Raw genomic sequence first — 16298 nt, 5'->3', positions numbered from 1 at the left:
TGCTCGAACATTGTTTTTGGCTGGGATTTGGCGTGGTTTAAACTATAAAGTGGGAGATGACGGCCTTTGAGGCTTTGACTGAAGGAAGGAGCTTTCCATTTCCGTTGTCAAGAAGATACGAGTTCATTGTTTAGGGTTGATGCCTTCTGTAACTTTTGTGCTTGTTGTTTTGTCCTCGGTTTGGTGTTTTGATCTTGGTTAGGGTTGATTCTCTATAATCGACGGAATGTTCAAGTTTGACATGATTTTATTGAATAAAATTGAATCGGATCAAGTTCATATATATAAACCACAATCAATCTGGTTTCATTCAATTTTCTAAGAATTGTGAAGTTGTGTGCATATATATCTTCAATTTGAGATCAATATAGTACCAAACCAAACTAGTATCTACAGAAGTTTGCTTCAAACTTGACCAAAACTGTTCACTTGACAATTGATGAAATGGCCTGGACATGGTCAGTACAATCACCAACCAAACTAGTCTGTAATTTGCACTTACTGGTGGAAGCATCTTACCGGCCGGATAATGAAACTAGAAGCCACAACGGAGCCAAATTCCGATTGGTGATGACGAGACAGACTGCGATAGACTCATAGCCATTGATACTCTCTCTGAACGGAGACTAGAGAAGGGTGCCTGACGACGAAAGTTGGCATCATGCGGCACAGCCAGCACTTCCCCCGCTTCCTCAAAATGACAGTAATCTGGGATTTATATGGAACTCTGGAACCACCATGTAGTTTATATCACTATTCAATAATCGTTGTAATGAAATGATTCATGTGACTAGGTTTGCACTAAGCTGTGAGTGGACTGGAACAATTGTCATGCTAGGTGTATAGTGATGTATCAATGGAATTCCAAGTTGTCCTTATGTAGTTCTCCTTTTTTTGCTCTTTTCTTATATCACTGCATTATTGGAGGTTGGATTGCTTTACTAAAAATATGGCAATGACATGTAACATAATCGTTAAATAAGAAAAACTATTTATTATCTTGTGACATTTTATTTATTATATCTTTGAGTTTATCAACCTCATTATCAGAAATCGATTCATGAACAACTTGATAACAAGACGAGCATTTCAACACAGTAACCTCTAAGTTAATTTAGGCCAATACTAATCTGTATCGAGAGGTTTTGTCAAAACGTTTCTTTCTCATGACACAAAATGTATTAAGATGTAGACTCTAATCAGAGTCGGCGATATTCAAACATGTGTGTAAGCTTTTACCAACTCAACCACTTATGGGAGTTATGTATGTGTCACACCGATTTGTTCTTCTCTGTTTCACTTGTCTCGGCTTCGTGCTTTATTTTATGACCTTTTTAATCCTAAATAAACAGATATGTTATGAAATCACTCCTAAAATCATTTTATTCGGCAAATTTTTATATTTTTTTCCTTGTGTTTATTCTTGCACCTAAAATTACTCCACTGCCATTCTGCGACAGAATATCGATGGAAATTTCCCACCGACACAGAATTAGAAACAGCACCTACTCATTTTCTTAAAAACAAAAAAAGACCGAGAATTTGATTCATCTTCGTGGCAAACGTTGTGCTCCGCCACCTTCCAATTTTACACAGACACCCAGATTCCCATCTTCCTCCAAATCCCCTTCAATCCAATCCAATCCAAGCTCCCATCTTTTCCTCCAATTCCCGGCAATTCCTCCCCATTTCCCAATATGGACGACTTCGGCGTTTTGACCGAGAGGTTCGGCCTCAAACCCCAAGGCAAATCGGCGCCGATGGCCGCCTCCCGTTCCACCACCAACCCCCAAACGACGTCGTATTCATCTTCCTCAAAATCCAATTCCAATTCCAATTCCAATTCCGCCTACGCTTCTTTTCTCGACGACCAAAACGGCTTCTTTTCCCAATCCAGCTCCACCCAAAACGCCGCCGGCTCCGGCGGATTCGGCGGCTACGACTTTCTCGGCGGCGGAGTCTCTAAACCCGCAAAAGGCTCCGACTTTGATTTGGACTCCGTGTTTTCGGGCTCGAGTGCCAATACGTCGTCGTTTGACGACGGGTTTGATGTGTTTGGGAGCTCCGGTGGGTCGGTGAATAGTAATGTGAAGGATGATGACCTTTTCGGGTCGTTTGCTTCGGCTCCGAAACAGAGTGCTGCTCCCAGCAATGATCTGCTGGGTGATCTTGGTGGAGTAAGGAGGAGATTGCAGAGTATGAATAGCAATGGCAATGGAAATGGGAATAGGTACGGAACTGCGGCGAGGAATGCAACTGATTCTGATGATTTGTTGCCCGGGTTTGGTGTTACCAGTGCTTCCAATAGTGGGTATGTATGGTTGAGCAAATGCCTGATGGGTAAAGTAGCTTTGCTAATGTGTTTGTGCTAGTTTGATGGAAAATGCTGTGTGTTTGATCAGTAATGTGTAGGATGTAGCATTTTAGCTTTGTTTTATAGTTCAATTTTGATTATATAGATGTGCCAGTTTATTCTGAATTCTGTTAAAGACCGATAAAGATGTGTTAGTATAGAAATATAAAACTAGCTAGTCAATTCAAATTGTCACAACAGCGTGCAGCATTTACTTTCTCTGATTGTTGGTGAGCTACTTTTGGAAGAACAATGAAAATGTTGCTTGTTAGAATGGGTGTGGGTACATTGATTTGTTCTAAGAAATGGGTGTATGTGATCAGAGTTATATTTATTATATGAAAATTTATATATAGATATGTCGTGATGTGGTTACTAGTTTCTGCATATGTCATTTGTGTGGCTAATTGATGCAATGTTTCTCATTTGGGGTGCTTATTTTGTATTCAGAAGTTACACACAGGAAAGCCGTACTCAGCAATCAACTGTTAATTTGACTCGATCTAACTTCAGTTCCCCAATGGTTGACCCCTTTGTGGTCTTAGAATCAGTTTCAAGTTCAGGACCTGCAGATTCTTTAGATTATCTTTCAGGACTGGAACAATTCAGTAAGATGAGTAATTCCGGAGGTGCAAAACAGGGTGGTTCATCAAATAGTTCTACAAAACTGAAAGCACCCCCAAAACCAGCACAAGTTTCAAAGGGTGAGAAAGGTTCTTATGCTTCCTTGAGTTAGAAGGAAATTACTTGTATCCCATAATAATGTTATGAACTTGCAGATATAGATGATCTTGAGATATTTGCCAGTGCTACGGTGCCAAAGAGTGCTCCCAGAGTTCCTTCTCGTAATGACGGGGTAGAATCTTCAGCCACCAGACATGGTAAATCAAGTGGAGATGATCTGGATTTCATGTTCAGCACAGGTTTTCGGTCTAGCAGTGTACCAAAGTCAAGGGTTAAAAAACCGGTGAGAAGCATAATGTCATAAATATGCAATTTTTCAACACCAGCGGATATGTTGGTTGCTTACTGATGCACTTTCCAGGACCCAATATTTGATGCACAGACAGACAACAGAGGAGGGCCTAGGCCCCAAATGACATCTTCTAGGACCTCAGGTAGCATGAAGAAGTCCCCTTCTGCAAGTGGTATCTTTGATGATCTCTTTTCAATGGATGGAGGTAATTAATTATTTGGTTCGACTTCACAGGAGCAACTATGCATGTCCTTTCTTGCTTTATGCTGATTTCTATGGTGTTTTTTGTTTGCATCAGGTTCTTCAATGGTTGCGGAATTTGAGGAAGTTGAAGGTGAAAGTGAAGAAAGACGAAAAGCCAGGTTGGGACGGCACCAGAGAACAAAAGCGCGTGCGGTTCGTATTTTTCCATTCTCATAATTTCCCCAATTTTTCTTCTCTCTCTCTGTTTGATAAGTGCCAATGATTCATATAAACTATATTACCAAAAGTGAGGGAGCAGATAGAGATGACGTTTACTATAATAGAGATACAACAATGCACTTCACATAATTAACGGCCCTGACATTCCATGATCTTTAGTTCCTTTTCCCTCAATCAAGCAGTCCAGATGTTACATGCACTACTTCTGCGATCTTATAATATGAGCATAATGTTGTCAAATACACAGTCATAGGTTAGTAAGTTACTTGCAAGCAGTTGACTGGTGTTTATGTCTTCACCTTGATGCTAGGTTTGTAGTACATAGCGAGTAGTTTTGATAGAGCGGTATCTGACCTATTAATTTTCATAATTATTGTCTTTAATTCTCTATTTATGTATTGCTGGCATACTTTGACAGTTCTAATTGTTATTATTCAGTTGCAAGCAGTGGCAGATATGAACCAACGCGATTTTCGTACTCAGCAGGAGCAGGAAGAGAGGCGTGTAAGTAGTATTTCAGACATTGCCTTGGCAGTGGATGCATTTATCCTGTTATATGTATAAGAATTCTTTATAAACGGGTTGGATTCTTTCTCAAAAAAATTAATTGTATCTTCTGCATTAGGGTACAGGAGTGACTATATGTTGTGCTTGTATACAGATTTCTAATACCACTGTTTCTTTGTGTCATCAAGCTTTCTATATGTAGTAACTAATTGTGTTTTGCATTTCACTTTGCAGAGAATTGCTGAGAGTATGGATACTAAAATCAAGAGCTGGGCTGCAGGGAAAGAAGGGAATATGCGTGCACTATTGTCTTCATTGCAATATGTATGTTATTTCACATAGTAGTCCCCTTAAATATATTGTTGAGAGAGCATAATTCGGCTGATTGCGTTCATTGGGTAATTGTGATATTGTGAATGTGCATTGTTAGGCAATGTCTTGTGGTGGGCATCCATGTGAGACCCTCTGTAAATTCTTGCATTTGCTTGAGAGATCAAGCAAACTGTGAAGAACTCTGTGGTCTTGTTATTTGTGGTTCAGAGACTTGAGACTGGGAAATAAATGTTACATTGAACTGGGGAAAAACCCCCTCTTTATATTTAATGTCTGGTATAATGATTTTTTACCTTAGTTCCTGAATTAATTAAAGCTTGCACTTATCTTGCCCTTCCTAACATAAAAAGCATTTCTACACCAACTAAATTTTTTCGTTTTTGCATTGGTGTACAGGTACTTTGGCCTGAATGTGGATGGGAGCCAGTTTCACTTACAGATTTGATTACTTCTGGCTCAGTTAAAAAGGTTTATAGAAAGGCAACATTGTTTGTCCATCCTGATAAGGTTCAACAGAAAGGGGCTAGTCTTCAACAAAAATATACTGCGGAGAAGGTTTTTGATGTCCTGAAGGTAACTTCACGGTTCAGTCAGAACTATAGCTTTTGCTTTTTCACATCTTCATGAAATGGTTTCTGCCTCCCGTAATCTACTATCTAATACCTATGATGTACTGAAAGAGTTTGACGATTGAATATTTTTATGATGGTCATAATCTACTATCTATGATATTATATTAATAATTTTCCATAGTTCACTGTTTGCCATCATTCATTGATATTCAAACCAAATTGGCATGTTTTGTTTCTTTCTATAGTGATGGTTATTGTTCAGATAGCATTTTCTGATTTGTTTTCATGTTTAATGAAAATGGGTTCTTACTGAAACAGGAAGCTTGGACCAAGTTCAACAAGGAGGAACTATCTTAGTATTCTTATGATTTATTCTTTGGAGCTTCCATTTAACATTCACGAGAGGTTTTCCCCCCATTGGGGAGGACGATGCATTTGCTGTGCGTATTGCTGGTCCTTAGCTGTAAAGCATGACAAGATGAATTTCACTTCTGTTTTTTATCACAAATTTACAAATCTTCATTTTGATCTGTAAAATCGTAAGTATCAAATACTACTTCTGGTTACGTTCTTGTACATTAGTAGTGTTCACAGAGGTTATTAATTAGAGTGGATACATACACGCCCCATTAAGAAATCAATCTATATATGTAATCCCCACTTTGGGATTGTTATTGATATTTTCTGTTACTCAAATAAAGCGTAATGTTGTGCCGTTGTGGTACCAAATTGGATGGCTGGAACCCATATGGGAAGTTGGGTCCTGGTGCCTTCTGGCTCAAGCTAAAGCTCCCTCTATGGGAGCTGTGTAGTGGCGTTTTATTGACCTAATTTGTATCTATTTTGTATGGAAACTCTTGGGTTGAACATAGCATCTATGTTTGGTTCTTTTTGACCTTGATGGTGTCATTACATTTTGAAATAAGTCTGTGGTAACTGTAACCAAAGTGATGTGTGAGAAATGATGTTTGCATAATGATGAGGATTGGAAGCAGGTGCCAAATTGTGTATCTTGCAACTCCAGCTCATCTGTGATATGAATCACCTGGATTGGGTGTGTAAAATTAACCCAGAGTATCTGGAATCAAGCCGAGGATCAGTTAAAATGTATTTACAGAGGTGAGAGATTTCCTGAACGATACATTACATGCATGCTTGAAGAAAATAAATAATTGGTTCACTTGACTTGTCATCAGAAGTGGCTGTACATCGATGAAAGTCCATACGAGATCCTGTTGATGAAGAAGCAGCATCCCATATACAGATGCTCCATCTTCCTAACCGGGTGGCTAAACTGGGAGAAATATCGGTAAGTAGGTTTACAATAAGTTGATTACAGATGCTCCTTTTGAATCTTAGAAATTATATTTTAGTTCCCCCTTTTAGAAAACATAAGGACACTTTAGTTTGTTTCTTAAATCTTCTCCCACCAGCAAAGGCGACTCACTAAAGTTCAGTAGCAGCTTAGTTTTACCAAAGAATACGTGAAAATCGATAAGTACTGTATAGCAGCACCCATGGTGAAGCAGAGGACCTACCACTTGCTGTCCTCACTCCTCAGTCCTCAGCTGGCGGCCCGGAGCTGCCGACTTCCCACTAACTTTGATCACACAGTATGAACATGTGTAAATATTGCCTTCTAAAATATCAATGATATATTATATGGTCGGATTGAGAAAAACGGCCTATAATAATTTATATTTCCAACTCTTCATGCATCATCATCATCATCATCATCACCAAGAAGCTAGGATGTTTCCTCACCCCTTTCATATTTCTAACTTCAATGAGTCAAGAATTTCATGAGCACAGCCATTATATAACTTTCACCTTTTTCATACCCTTTTGAATTGTCTAAGAGAATCTATATGAATCCAGAATCCAGATCGAACTTTTAGTTAAGCTAATCCCCCTTTTGCTGTTCACTAAAACGTGTACACTTGTCTATTTTGATATAGCAAATTAGCAATCTGTGCATAACTTTAACTGATTCATTGCATTTGGAAAACATGTCAGCATGGCGATTCTGTTCGTGTGGGACTCTGAATTCAATTCTTTATCAGGATGATGCAGATGGATGTCAGTCTTCAGAAATCAGGATCATTTCCCCCAATTGTGGTCAGTTGAATCTTTTCTCTACCTACAAATTATAGTGATGAGGTTGGATAAACCTACCTAGCTGGCAATAGGCAGGTAACCAAGTTACCTGGTTAGGTTTGGTTATTAGGTAAATAATTTCTTGACCTCCCTTTTTCATTTCTAGTGGAAGTCAATGATTCTTTGGTCTTTAGTGCTGTTATTAGTTGTAAGTAACACAGGCCCATCTCTTCTGTCTTCTGTATCAGAAGCATAGACGTCTTTCGCAACAGTATCATTTAGGTCCTAGCCTCCTAGGAACCAAAGGGTCTCTAGCTTAGAAGAGACACCATCTGATAAGTTAACTATGATATCTCACTGATCATTTCTCAAATCTGCAGCACATGAAGTTTGAATCATTGGACGGCTCATGTTCACCCTGTTTGATTCTTTCTTTGTGAGTGGACTATGCACTCTCAGCGGTTCCTATGAAGATGCAATTTTCTACTTATGGAAATTGAAGTGGCGGGGATGATCTAATTGATGAAATGGAATTCATTCTGATATAGAATTGTTAATTGTGTGAAGAAAATAGGCAAAGTATCTTGGGAAATACTCTTCATTAATTTTGGAGAAATACATACATGGCCAAAGCCTTTCCTTCACTTGAAGATAGTAAAAAACAACACATACAGAACAACATCTAACAACAACATCACCAATTGAGGCTTTAGTTATATGAACATGAGGAGGACTTGACCCTAATGACCAAATCTCTTTCCTTGATTAAGGAAGGAACTGGTTAACTCTTGATGAATCAGTAGCTGGTCTTGAAGGGCTTATAGGTCTTGAGGTCAGAAATCACCCCAGCAATTGAGCCAGCAGCAGCAGCTATGGTTATAATGAGGCAAGCGACACTTAGGATTTGAAGGCAAAGCCATCTTGTGCTCCACTTTGGTATCCTCTTCTGCGCAATGTACATCTCAACTGGGAAGTAGACAGTTAATGGCCAGAATCCCACAGCCCCTAGAAGTCCAACCACATCGTTAAAGAACGGGAGGAGCATAGAGATTACAGTGGTCACAATCACAAAGGCAGTCCTCCACACCAATCTAAAGAGGTTAAGGTTGCAATGGCCAAGACCGGGAACTGGGATTTTGATTTCTCTCGAGATAAATTCACTATCCGGGTACTTTTTCGCTGCTGCTTTCTCAACAAAAGCAAATAAGGGTTGGCAGTAGACTTGGTATGCACCAACAAGGTGGACTACTATAGCAACATTGGCAATGTCTAAGAGCCAATATGGGTTATAGAAGCCAAAACCAGTGAGCAAGTTTCCAGGGGCTAAGTCTCCAAAAGCAGCATAGCCCATGCAGCCACATAGCATGTAGAAAAGGGTTGTCACTGCTACACTAATTGTAGTGGCCTTCTTCATTGTCTTGGCTTCAGATGGTGGAGATCTAACTGTGTCCTGTTTTGCAATATTGAGTTAGTTACATGCATAATTCACTACGAAATATAATATAATAATTATGCTCTAGGCAAATGAGATATATACCTGAATTTCAATCAAAATAAGAGAGTAAGAGTAGGCAAAAGCTATGTCACCAAGAGCTTGGAAGCTCCTCCACATCTTTTCAGTTTCACTGACAGTTCCAATGCTTATTCCAGTCATACTTCCCATGATGGTTCCAGTTTCTGATAATACCACAAATATTAAGTTTGAGTCAGCTTTACAAGAACAATTTATGTAACACAAGCAACTGATTTCAGCTTAAAGTGAAGCTCCTCCACATCTTAAGTGTAGCATAGAGCTGGATGTTGTACCTGCAACTTTAGCAATTCCAAGGCCAAGTCCAATAGTCGAGTAAGTGAAGGACATGACTGCAGCAACAATGGAAAGCCACCACAACTGATCGAAGTCTGGAATCTGAGAGAATATGATTTCTACTATGCCAAATGCAATCATGTAGGGGTTGCTGTTGATATGGCATGGATCTTTACCACCACTTTTGTGGAAGCAGTTAGACCTCTTGATTGCCCTGTTTGTTTACCACACCAGAACCCCATTAGCCTAAATAAATTATTTTGAGTAAAACATTACATCACTAAGTTCATGATTTAGAATAGACACTTACATCATGCTAATGGCTGATGCTATAGTGTATCCAATGGCAACTCCAAAAAGGTTCAAGTACTGAACATATCCACAAATCTTGACCTTTACTCCACCTGGGAAATGAGATTTCCACAGTAAATCTCTGAACTTAACAAGTTTTGAGGAAAAGACACGACCTTTTTCAAACATTTAGATAAAACTGCTGTTTAAAATGTACCTAGGTTGGATTGAACAGCATCCATGTAAGTGTAGTTTCTTTTTCCAGTGTCAGAATCACCGGAGCGGTAGCAAGCAGAGAGCAGAGTTGAAGTGTAGTAAGTCACCAAAGAGAACAAGAACATGACAGCAGGGCCAGCCACCCATCCAAGCTGAGCTATGGCCCAAGCCAAGGATAGAACCCCAGATCCAATTACAGCAGTAATAATGTGAGCACTTGCAGTCCAAACCGTTCCTGTTTCATAAACCACACAAACAATTACTACCAAATCTACCATAGAGAAGGCTAAGACTTCAGCATATTCACAGTGTCGGCGAAGCAAAAGTTACCAGTTCTTTTGAGACGGCCATCATCATCAAAGCACTTGGAGCCTCCCTGTGGCGGCATATTGACTGAGACATCAAAAACTTGGTTGTGTTGAAGCATCTGGTTCTTGTTATCACCCATCTTTTACAGACAGACACCAACACAGAACACAACCGTTTTCAGAAGTGTAATATGCAGAGCTAAACAAGTCCTACTGTTAAAGAAAGAAGTGGGTCTTGTTCAGTTGTTCCTCAATGAAACTTGAGCCTATAGTTATGAGCTCTGCTCACCACACACAAAACAAGAATCACAGATTCAGAAAGAACTTAAATGAAGTTTCTGCTTCAAGCAAAATGGCGGTGGGAGAGTGAGTGAGTGTTTAATGCTTGCTTAGTGAGTTGAATTAGACATGCAAAATAGGAATGAGAGTGGGGTTTATATAGGCAAGAAGGTACCCAGTTACCATTACCAACTTGACTAGTCTAGTCTCCTCTTGTTCTTTGATTTCCAAGATCTTTCCCAACCTTTGATTTTTATTGACCCACCACTCACACTTGGCCACTTTCTCACCGCTCTATCATTTTCAACACCAACACGTAATTTCTATATCCTTCGGAAAGGACAAGCCCCAGATTAGTAGGACGATCCTGTGTTTAGGGATTGCCTCTGTTTTGGTGATAAGTATGAAAATTATACAGCGCACCCGGGTGATACACCGGTCGATTTTGACTCGAAGAAAAAAAAAAAAAAATTGACGGTGGAGATGACGGGTGCGCGAAATAGGTTAAGTGATAAACTTTGCTACTCATTGTGACACTTCAAAAGTGTGTACAACTCAAGCCTTGCGTTTAGAAAGCTGAGCATCGACCAAATGTTAGCCCATGAAAACTACATCCACATTACCAAAGTATCTTTTTGTTCTTACCCGACTATATGTTCGTGTTTGAATTCGTTTATGAATTACTACTGATGGAGATTTAGATAACATGATATGCCATACAAAAGCTGAAATTATAAAGACTTGTACGTATTGAAATAACCAAGCATAGTAAAGAGCCTTACCGTCATTATTTGGATATGATTTCCTCTATGTAATGAAATTAAGCCACAGCAGCAACTGTAATAGAGGAAATAAAGGAGATGGGTATTACTTTGTTGCTGCTGTGCTTCTCTTGGATGAACCAACCTTCCTTTTATAGTAGAGGTGAGAGCTACTAAAACCAGTAGTTTAGTTTAATCAGCTGGTCATCTTTAAAAGACCACCTTACAAATCAGAATAATAGAACACTCCTACGTGTGAGGATTGACATCCATCCCTTACTGCAATAGAGAATAATGAATATGGTTCTCTACCATAATTCATAATAATAATAATTCCCAGGACACCAGAAGATAAAAGCATTCTCAGAGCATATTATTACCAGTCAAGGTGTTCTTTTCAGTGATGATGATATTAAAATACGTGCATACTCGTAGTGTTGGAACCAAGAACCCACCAGGTGATCAGCTCACTAGCTAGCTCCATTTTGGGGTGGAATTTTATCATCTTATTGGACAGATGAAATTATACCAGGGACTAGATTTTGGAATATTGATATGAGTGATCTTGGTAAAATATTGAACTTCTTCAGGTCTTCAAGGAAAGCATGTTTCAGAATTGACTGGCTCAAAGAATGTAACTATCAGAAGCCAGTCTCAATGGTTTTTGGATATAAAGGGGGAACCCAGTAAGTAAGAATTTTGAAGGGTCTGAGTCTACAGAAAGCAATTTGATCATTATCAGCTTTCAGCTTTGTGAGCCTAGTTGTGTGTATGGACATTTTTAAGAACTTAATTCCTTTCGATTGGTAGTTGTCTAACTTTCATGAAGGGAACAAGACAAAACAAAAAACTCAATGAGATTAAAAAGAAAATAATAACAATTTCTCATCACCAAAAACTTATGCATTTCATTAAGCAAAAGAATAGGTTATAAGTAGGTATTTTATTTCATTAAATCACGAAGGGATTGAGAGCCTACTTCTAACCAAACACACTCTCTAGTCTCTACATCATGAAAAGTATAACTTGCATTAGCATGAGCTACACAATCACCTTCACTCAGTTTGAAAACTTATCAAAAGTTTAAAACCTCTTGATATGAAATTTTAATACAACATGGGACCAATTACTTTTTTTAGTCTTCTATCCGGAAGTCTGGAAAATAAAAAATATATATGAACCTCTCATAAATTTAACTATCGAACAAAGAGCCGTACGTACTAGCTTCAACATATATATTGTCAATCCATATTTCTTAACATCTTGAGTCACAAGATAACTAACTCATTTCCGTCACAAAATTTGTTTCACGAAGAACATGATTGTATTTCGTGAGAGAAAAAATTTGAACGTACGTATGAGATTAGTTGGGCATGAAGCATCATTTTCTGTTAGATTTGAAGCACTCTAGCTATAGGGCAATCATTGGATGGTGTAGAGTCTGTCTCTGTCAGTGGAGGTTTAACAATCTGCACTATCAATGGTTCTTAGTACGTAAGGTACCATGGCAATCGATATGTTCATCAAACTATTTCAATAACATTAAACTTAAAAGGGTTATTTTCCCACCGTTCTTTTTTGCTCTGGGAAATACATAACTTTTGACCTTGGTGAATAACATACATACTGTATAGCTAGAAAGTAACACTAACATATCAAGTGCTGGTCATGAATGGCTTGTAATCTTTGAGACTTTCCACCACGCCAACAATCGAGCCAACAGCAGCTAGTAAAGCTATTACTAGCACAGAAAGACATAGAACTTGGAGGCAAACCCATCTTGTGCTCCACTTTGGTATCTGTTTTTGAGCAATGTACATTGCCACAGGGAAGTAGATTGTCATTGGCCAGTACCCTAAAGCCCCAAGAAATCCAACCACGCCATTGAAGAACGGGAAGATCATCGATAACAAAGTTGTCGAAATCACATATAGCGTCCTCCAGACCACTTTAAAAAGGTTAAGCTTGTAGGACATGATTTCGATGTCTTTTGTGATGAAGTGGTTATCTGGGTAAAGCTGTGCTGCTTTCTTCTCAACGAATGCGTAAAAGGGCTGGCTGAAGACTTGGTATGCTCCAATAAGATGGATAACTATGGCAGCATTGGCTATGTCAATGAGCCAAGATGGATTAGAGAAGCCTGTACCTGTCAGGAGGTTTCCGGGGGCTAAATCTCCGAAAGCAGCATAACCTAAGCAACCACACAAAATGTAGAAAATGGATGTCACTGATAAACTTATTTTACTGGCTGTCTTCATTGTCTTGGCTTCTGATGGTGGAGATTTAACCGTGTCCTGCAATAGTTACATGTATATGCATGTTTTAGTTAAATGTATGCTTCATGGTTAAAAGGTAGTAACTAACTAACTACATATGGAAATCTCAAAGGAAATACAGACCTCAATTTCAATGAGGACGATAGCAAATGAGTAAGCAAAAGCTATGTCACCAAGTGCCTGGAAGATCCTCCAAATCTTTTCGGTTTGAGTCACTTGAACTCCAATGGTTACTCCGGTAAGACTTCCCTTGATTGTTTTAATTTCTGGTATTTTTAGCAGAAAAATAAGATTGTTTTAATAGTTTAATACCAAATACTACCAATCTAGTCCTAATTAAAAGTCTGATCGAGTTTACTGTATTTGTACCTGCAACTTTAGCAATTCCAAGGGCAAGTCCGATCCCTGAGTATGTAAATGACATGATTGCAGCAACAGTAGATAGCCACGCCATTTTATCAAAATTTGGAATTTGAGATAATATAATTTCTATGACGCCAAAAGCAATCATATAGGGATTGCTGTTTATCAGACATCGTTTTCCTTCACCATGCTTATGCACGCAGGCATTCTTTCGTATTGCACTGTTTAATCACATACCAAAAATCCTTTATTAGCCAAAGAATATTTAATAATCAATTACCAAGCTCTTATTTGGATTTAAACAATGGAACTTACACCATGCTTATACATGCTGTTATGGTGTAGCCAATGGTGATTCCGTAAAGATTAATACGCTGAACAATTCCAAGAACTTTGTACATAAATCCACCTGAAAAATCAAAACAAGCACCATGAAGATTGACACTATTTAGAACAGATTGACAATATCAAAGTCTTAGCGGATCGAAGTTTTTTTTTTTTTTTTTTTTGGGTCTGATAGCAGATCGAAGTTTACCAAGGTGGTTTTTAACAGCAGCCGAGTAAGTAGAGTTTCTATTTCCGGTGACTGGATCACGATAGCAGGCAACGAGAAGACATGAAGTGTAGTAAGTCACTATGGAAAACATGACCATCACAACAGGACCAACAACCCAGCCAAGCTGAGCAATGGCCCAAGCCAATGACAGAACCCCAGAACCAATGACGGCAGTAATTATGTGAGCACTTGCAGTCATAACATTTCCTGGTCATAAAACAACACAAGTAATGAGTACAAATTTGAGTATAAAATCTCAAACCGAGAATTATGAGCATGCATGTATATATCACATTCTATAAACACAAGAAGAAAATTACCAGTCCTTTTGGGACGGCCATCATCATCGAAGAACTTGGACCCTCCTTCCATAACTGAGATATCAAAAGCTGGGTTGGAATGGATGTGGTTCCTTGCAGCAGTGTTGTCCTCCATCTTTGTTATAAAGAGTCCAACCACAAAAACACATATATAATTAGGCGTTTGTACTAGGTCATACTCAACCAATTCTTGAAGTAATTAGTATGAAATCTCAGAGTTTGTGCAATCATGTAGGCAAAATCTATGAAAAAGATAAGGGCAAAGAAAAGATAAGACCCTTGATGGATCTAAGTTATTGTAATAAATCAATAACAGAAACCCACAACAGTGAGGATAACTAGTGAAATCAGGTTGACTAACATCACTAAATGTAATTTAACCCATATAAAAATATCATTAACATGTCAAATGGTTTTACCATTTCATTGATTTTAGAAAACTGAAAATTTTCAACCATCAGTAAATGTAACATCCAGAGTCATAAAGATTTTCAAAACTCTCTCCCAAATCCTAATTCCAAACATAAAGCAATCAAGATAGAGAATCAGATTCTGGACTTCCTGCTTGGATTTCATGAGCTAGGATTTTGCTTGAATCAAGCCTAGCATTACACAACACATCCATGGATATGAATCCATTGTATACAGATCTCATATATAAGCTAGTAATCTGTCCCAAATAGCTGAAAGCCTGAAATTGAAAACCAAAATCTTGTGGAAGACCCTTACCTTCAGAATTGGCTTCTGTTCTCTCTCCTGTTGCTGATATGACCCTAACAGCTGGGAGTGAGACTGCTGTGATTGAAGAAATGCAGATATATAAGTAATACCCTGATCTGCAATAAGCCTGCCCTGCATGTATGGTACAATTTGAATCACACTGTATAAAGACTAGTATTTAATACACAATGTTTCTCATTATGGTGGCAACCTTAGAGTCAGAAATTACCAGCTGTATGGTTATTAGTATGATTTGAACATGAATTCATTCCCATAAACAGAAGAGTGTGATTGTGTGAACATATATAATCAAAGATTCCATGAACCATGCAGTATTACATCATTCATAGGCAAAAATGTTCCTTTTGGGACCGCAAAAGTTGGTAAAGGACAAACAGGAATCTAACCACATTAATTTGCATCCTCGAACTGCACATTCTCAATGTTCTTTATGCAATGGACTTAGGTAAGGGGCTTTACTGGCCGGGTTGACTATTATTACAAATTCAGAATTCTATGTTAACGAACAACAAGTCTTTATTTTCCCGAATGAAGGGTCAAGGGTGATGCGGCTGTCCTCAAGTTTTGACTAATAAAACTGTCGAATACAAAGAGAACATTAAAATAGAGCGTGGCTATTGGGACCTCTAAATTTGCTCAGTATACCTCTCATTCTCTCTCCACCTCCCTTTTACTTTTCAATATAAGCATTTTCTCATTAGACCTCATTTCAAATTCCTAACATAACTTTAGTTATTTATTGACATATATTTCAATTAGTTACTTACTTTAACTCTTATTCACTCAATAGACCTCTCATTTATTTTTATTTTTTTTACCTTTTTGTTTTTGAACATCCATTATGCCTACCTTCATTTTTTGATTATTTTTTTTCATGCAAAAAAATGTTTTATCATGAACTATTCTATATATCTTTTTAACTTTTGTTTTTCTCTTTTGTACGTGTTATGTTTTCTCTGTTTTTTTTGTTTTTTGAATAATTTGATCTCTATTTTATACCTCATAATAAATTATTTTAATAAATATATATTTTCTATAATCAATAGATATATATATATATATATTAGTAAAAATATTTATGCTACTTTGACAAATATATGCGTTCAACATGTATGATAA

General features: G+C 38.0%; 3 protein-coding genes across 3 annotated transcripts; 1 reads left to right on the top strand and 2 right to left on the bottom strand.

Moving 5' to 3' along the window:
- The first annotated feature begins 1504 nt into the window (after positions 1-1504).
- Positions 1505-5857, top strand: LOC101293947 (auxilin-related protein 1-like). The gene is made up of 9 exons (XM_004290860.1): positions 1505-2311; positions 2804-3057; positions 3133-3320; positions 3399-3534; positions 3628-3725; positions 4191-4256; positions 4494-4583; positions 4989-5165; positions 5483-5857. The coding sequence occupies exons 1-9, from the start codon at positions 1698-1700 to the stop codon at positions 5519-5521; spliced, it is 1662 nt and encodes a 553-aa protein (XP_004290908.1). The 5' UTR covers positions 1505-1697; the 3' UTR covers positions 5522-5857.
- Positions 5858-7843: 1986 nt separating this feature from the next.
- Positions 7844-10279, bottom strand: LOC101293651 (amino acid permease 3-like). Its single transcript, XM_004290859.1, has 6 exons — positions 9906-10279; positions 9577-9810; positions 9379-9472; positions 9068-9282; positions 8799-8938; positions 7844-8711 (listed from the first exon to the last, which is right to left on the bottom strand). The coding sequence occupies exons 1-6, from the start codon at positions 10021-10023 to the stop codon at positions 8058-8060; spliced, it is 1455 nt and encodes a 484-aa protein (XP_004290907.1). The 5' UTR covers positions 10024-10279; the 3' UTR covers positions 7844-8057.
- A 2255-nt stretch (positions 10280-12534) lies between these two features.
- Positions 12535-14553, bottom strand: LOC101293362 (amino acid permease 2-like). Its single transcript, XM_004290858.1, has 6 exons — positions 14439-14553; positions 14098-14325; positions 13878-13971; positions 13569-13783; positions 13323-13465; positions 12535-13217 (listed from the first exon to the last, which is right to left on the bottom strand). Exons 1-6 carry the CDS (start codon positions 14551-14553, stop codon positions 12579-12581), a joined length of 1434 nt encoding a protein of 477 aa, XP_004290906.1. The 3' UTR covers positions 12535-12578.
- Between the last annotated feature and the right edge of the window lie 1745 nt (positions 14554-16298).

This window comes from Fragaria vesca, linkage group LG2 (assembly GCF_000184155.1).
Source record: "Fragaria vesca subsp. vesca linkage group LG2, FraVesHawaii_1.0, whole genome shotgun sequence".
NCBI classification, from domain to species: Eukaryota; Viridiplantae; Streptophyta; class Magnoliopsida; order Rosales; family Rosaceae; genus Fragaria; species Fragaria vesca.
The sequence above is the reverse complement of the archived record's forward strand: the minus strand, read 5'-3'. Positions and strand labels throughout refer to the sequence as shown.

What these genes read in the sequence shown, in the direction of transcription:
- LOC101293947 (XM_004290860.1), top strand. Translation starts at nt 1,698, where the DNA reads ATGGACGACTTCGGCGTTTTGACCGAGAGGTTCGGCCTCAAACCCCAA. An exon ending in AGAGAACAAAAGCGCGTGCG is followed by an intron (nt 3,726 to 4,190) that starts GTTCGTATTTTT and finishes GTTATTATTCAG; the next exon opens with TTGCAAGCAGTGGCAGATAT. An exon ending in AGGAGCAGGAAGAGAGGCGT is followed by an intron (nt 4,257 to 4,493) that starts GTAAGTAGTATT and finishes TTCACTTTGCAG; the next exon opens with AGAATTGCTGAGAGTATGGA.
- LOC101293651 (XM_004290859.1), bottom strand. Translation starts at nt 10,023, where the DNA reads ATGGGTGATAACAAGAACCAGATGCTTCAACACAACCAAGTTTTTGAT. An exon ending in GCATCAGCCATTAGCATGAT is followed by an intron (nt 9,283 to 9,378) that starts GTAAGTGTCTAT and finishes GTAAACAAACAG; the next exon opens with GGCAATCAAGAGGTCTAACT. An exon ending in TGGAATTGCTAAAGTTGCAG is followed by an intron (nt 8,939 to 9,067) that starts GTACAACATCCA and finishes TGGTATTATCAG; the next exon opens with AAACTGGAACCATCATGGGA.
- LOC101293362 (XM_004290858.1), bottom strand. Translation starts at nt 14,553, where the DNA reads ATGGAGGACAACACTGCTGCAAGGAACCACATCCATTCCAACCCAGCT. An exon ending in TGCTGTTAAAAACCACCTTG is followed by an intron (nt 13,972 to 14,097) that starts GTAAACTTCGAT and finishes TTGATTTTTCAG; the next exon opens with GTGGATTTATGTACAAAGTT. An exon ending in TCGTCCTCATTGAAATTGAG is followed by an intron (nt 13,218 to 13,322) that starts GTCTGTATTTCC and finishes TAACTATTGCAG; the next exon opens with GACACGGTTAAATCTCCACC.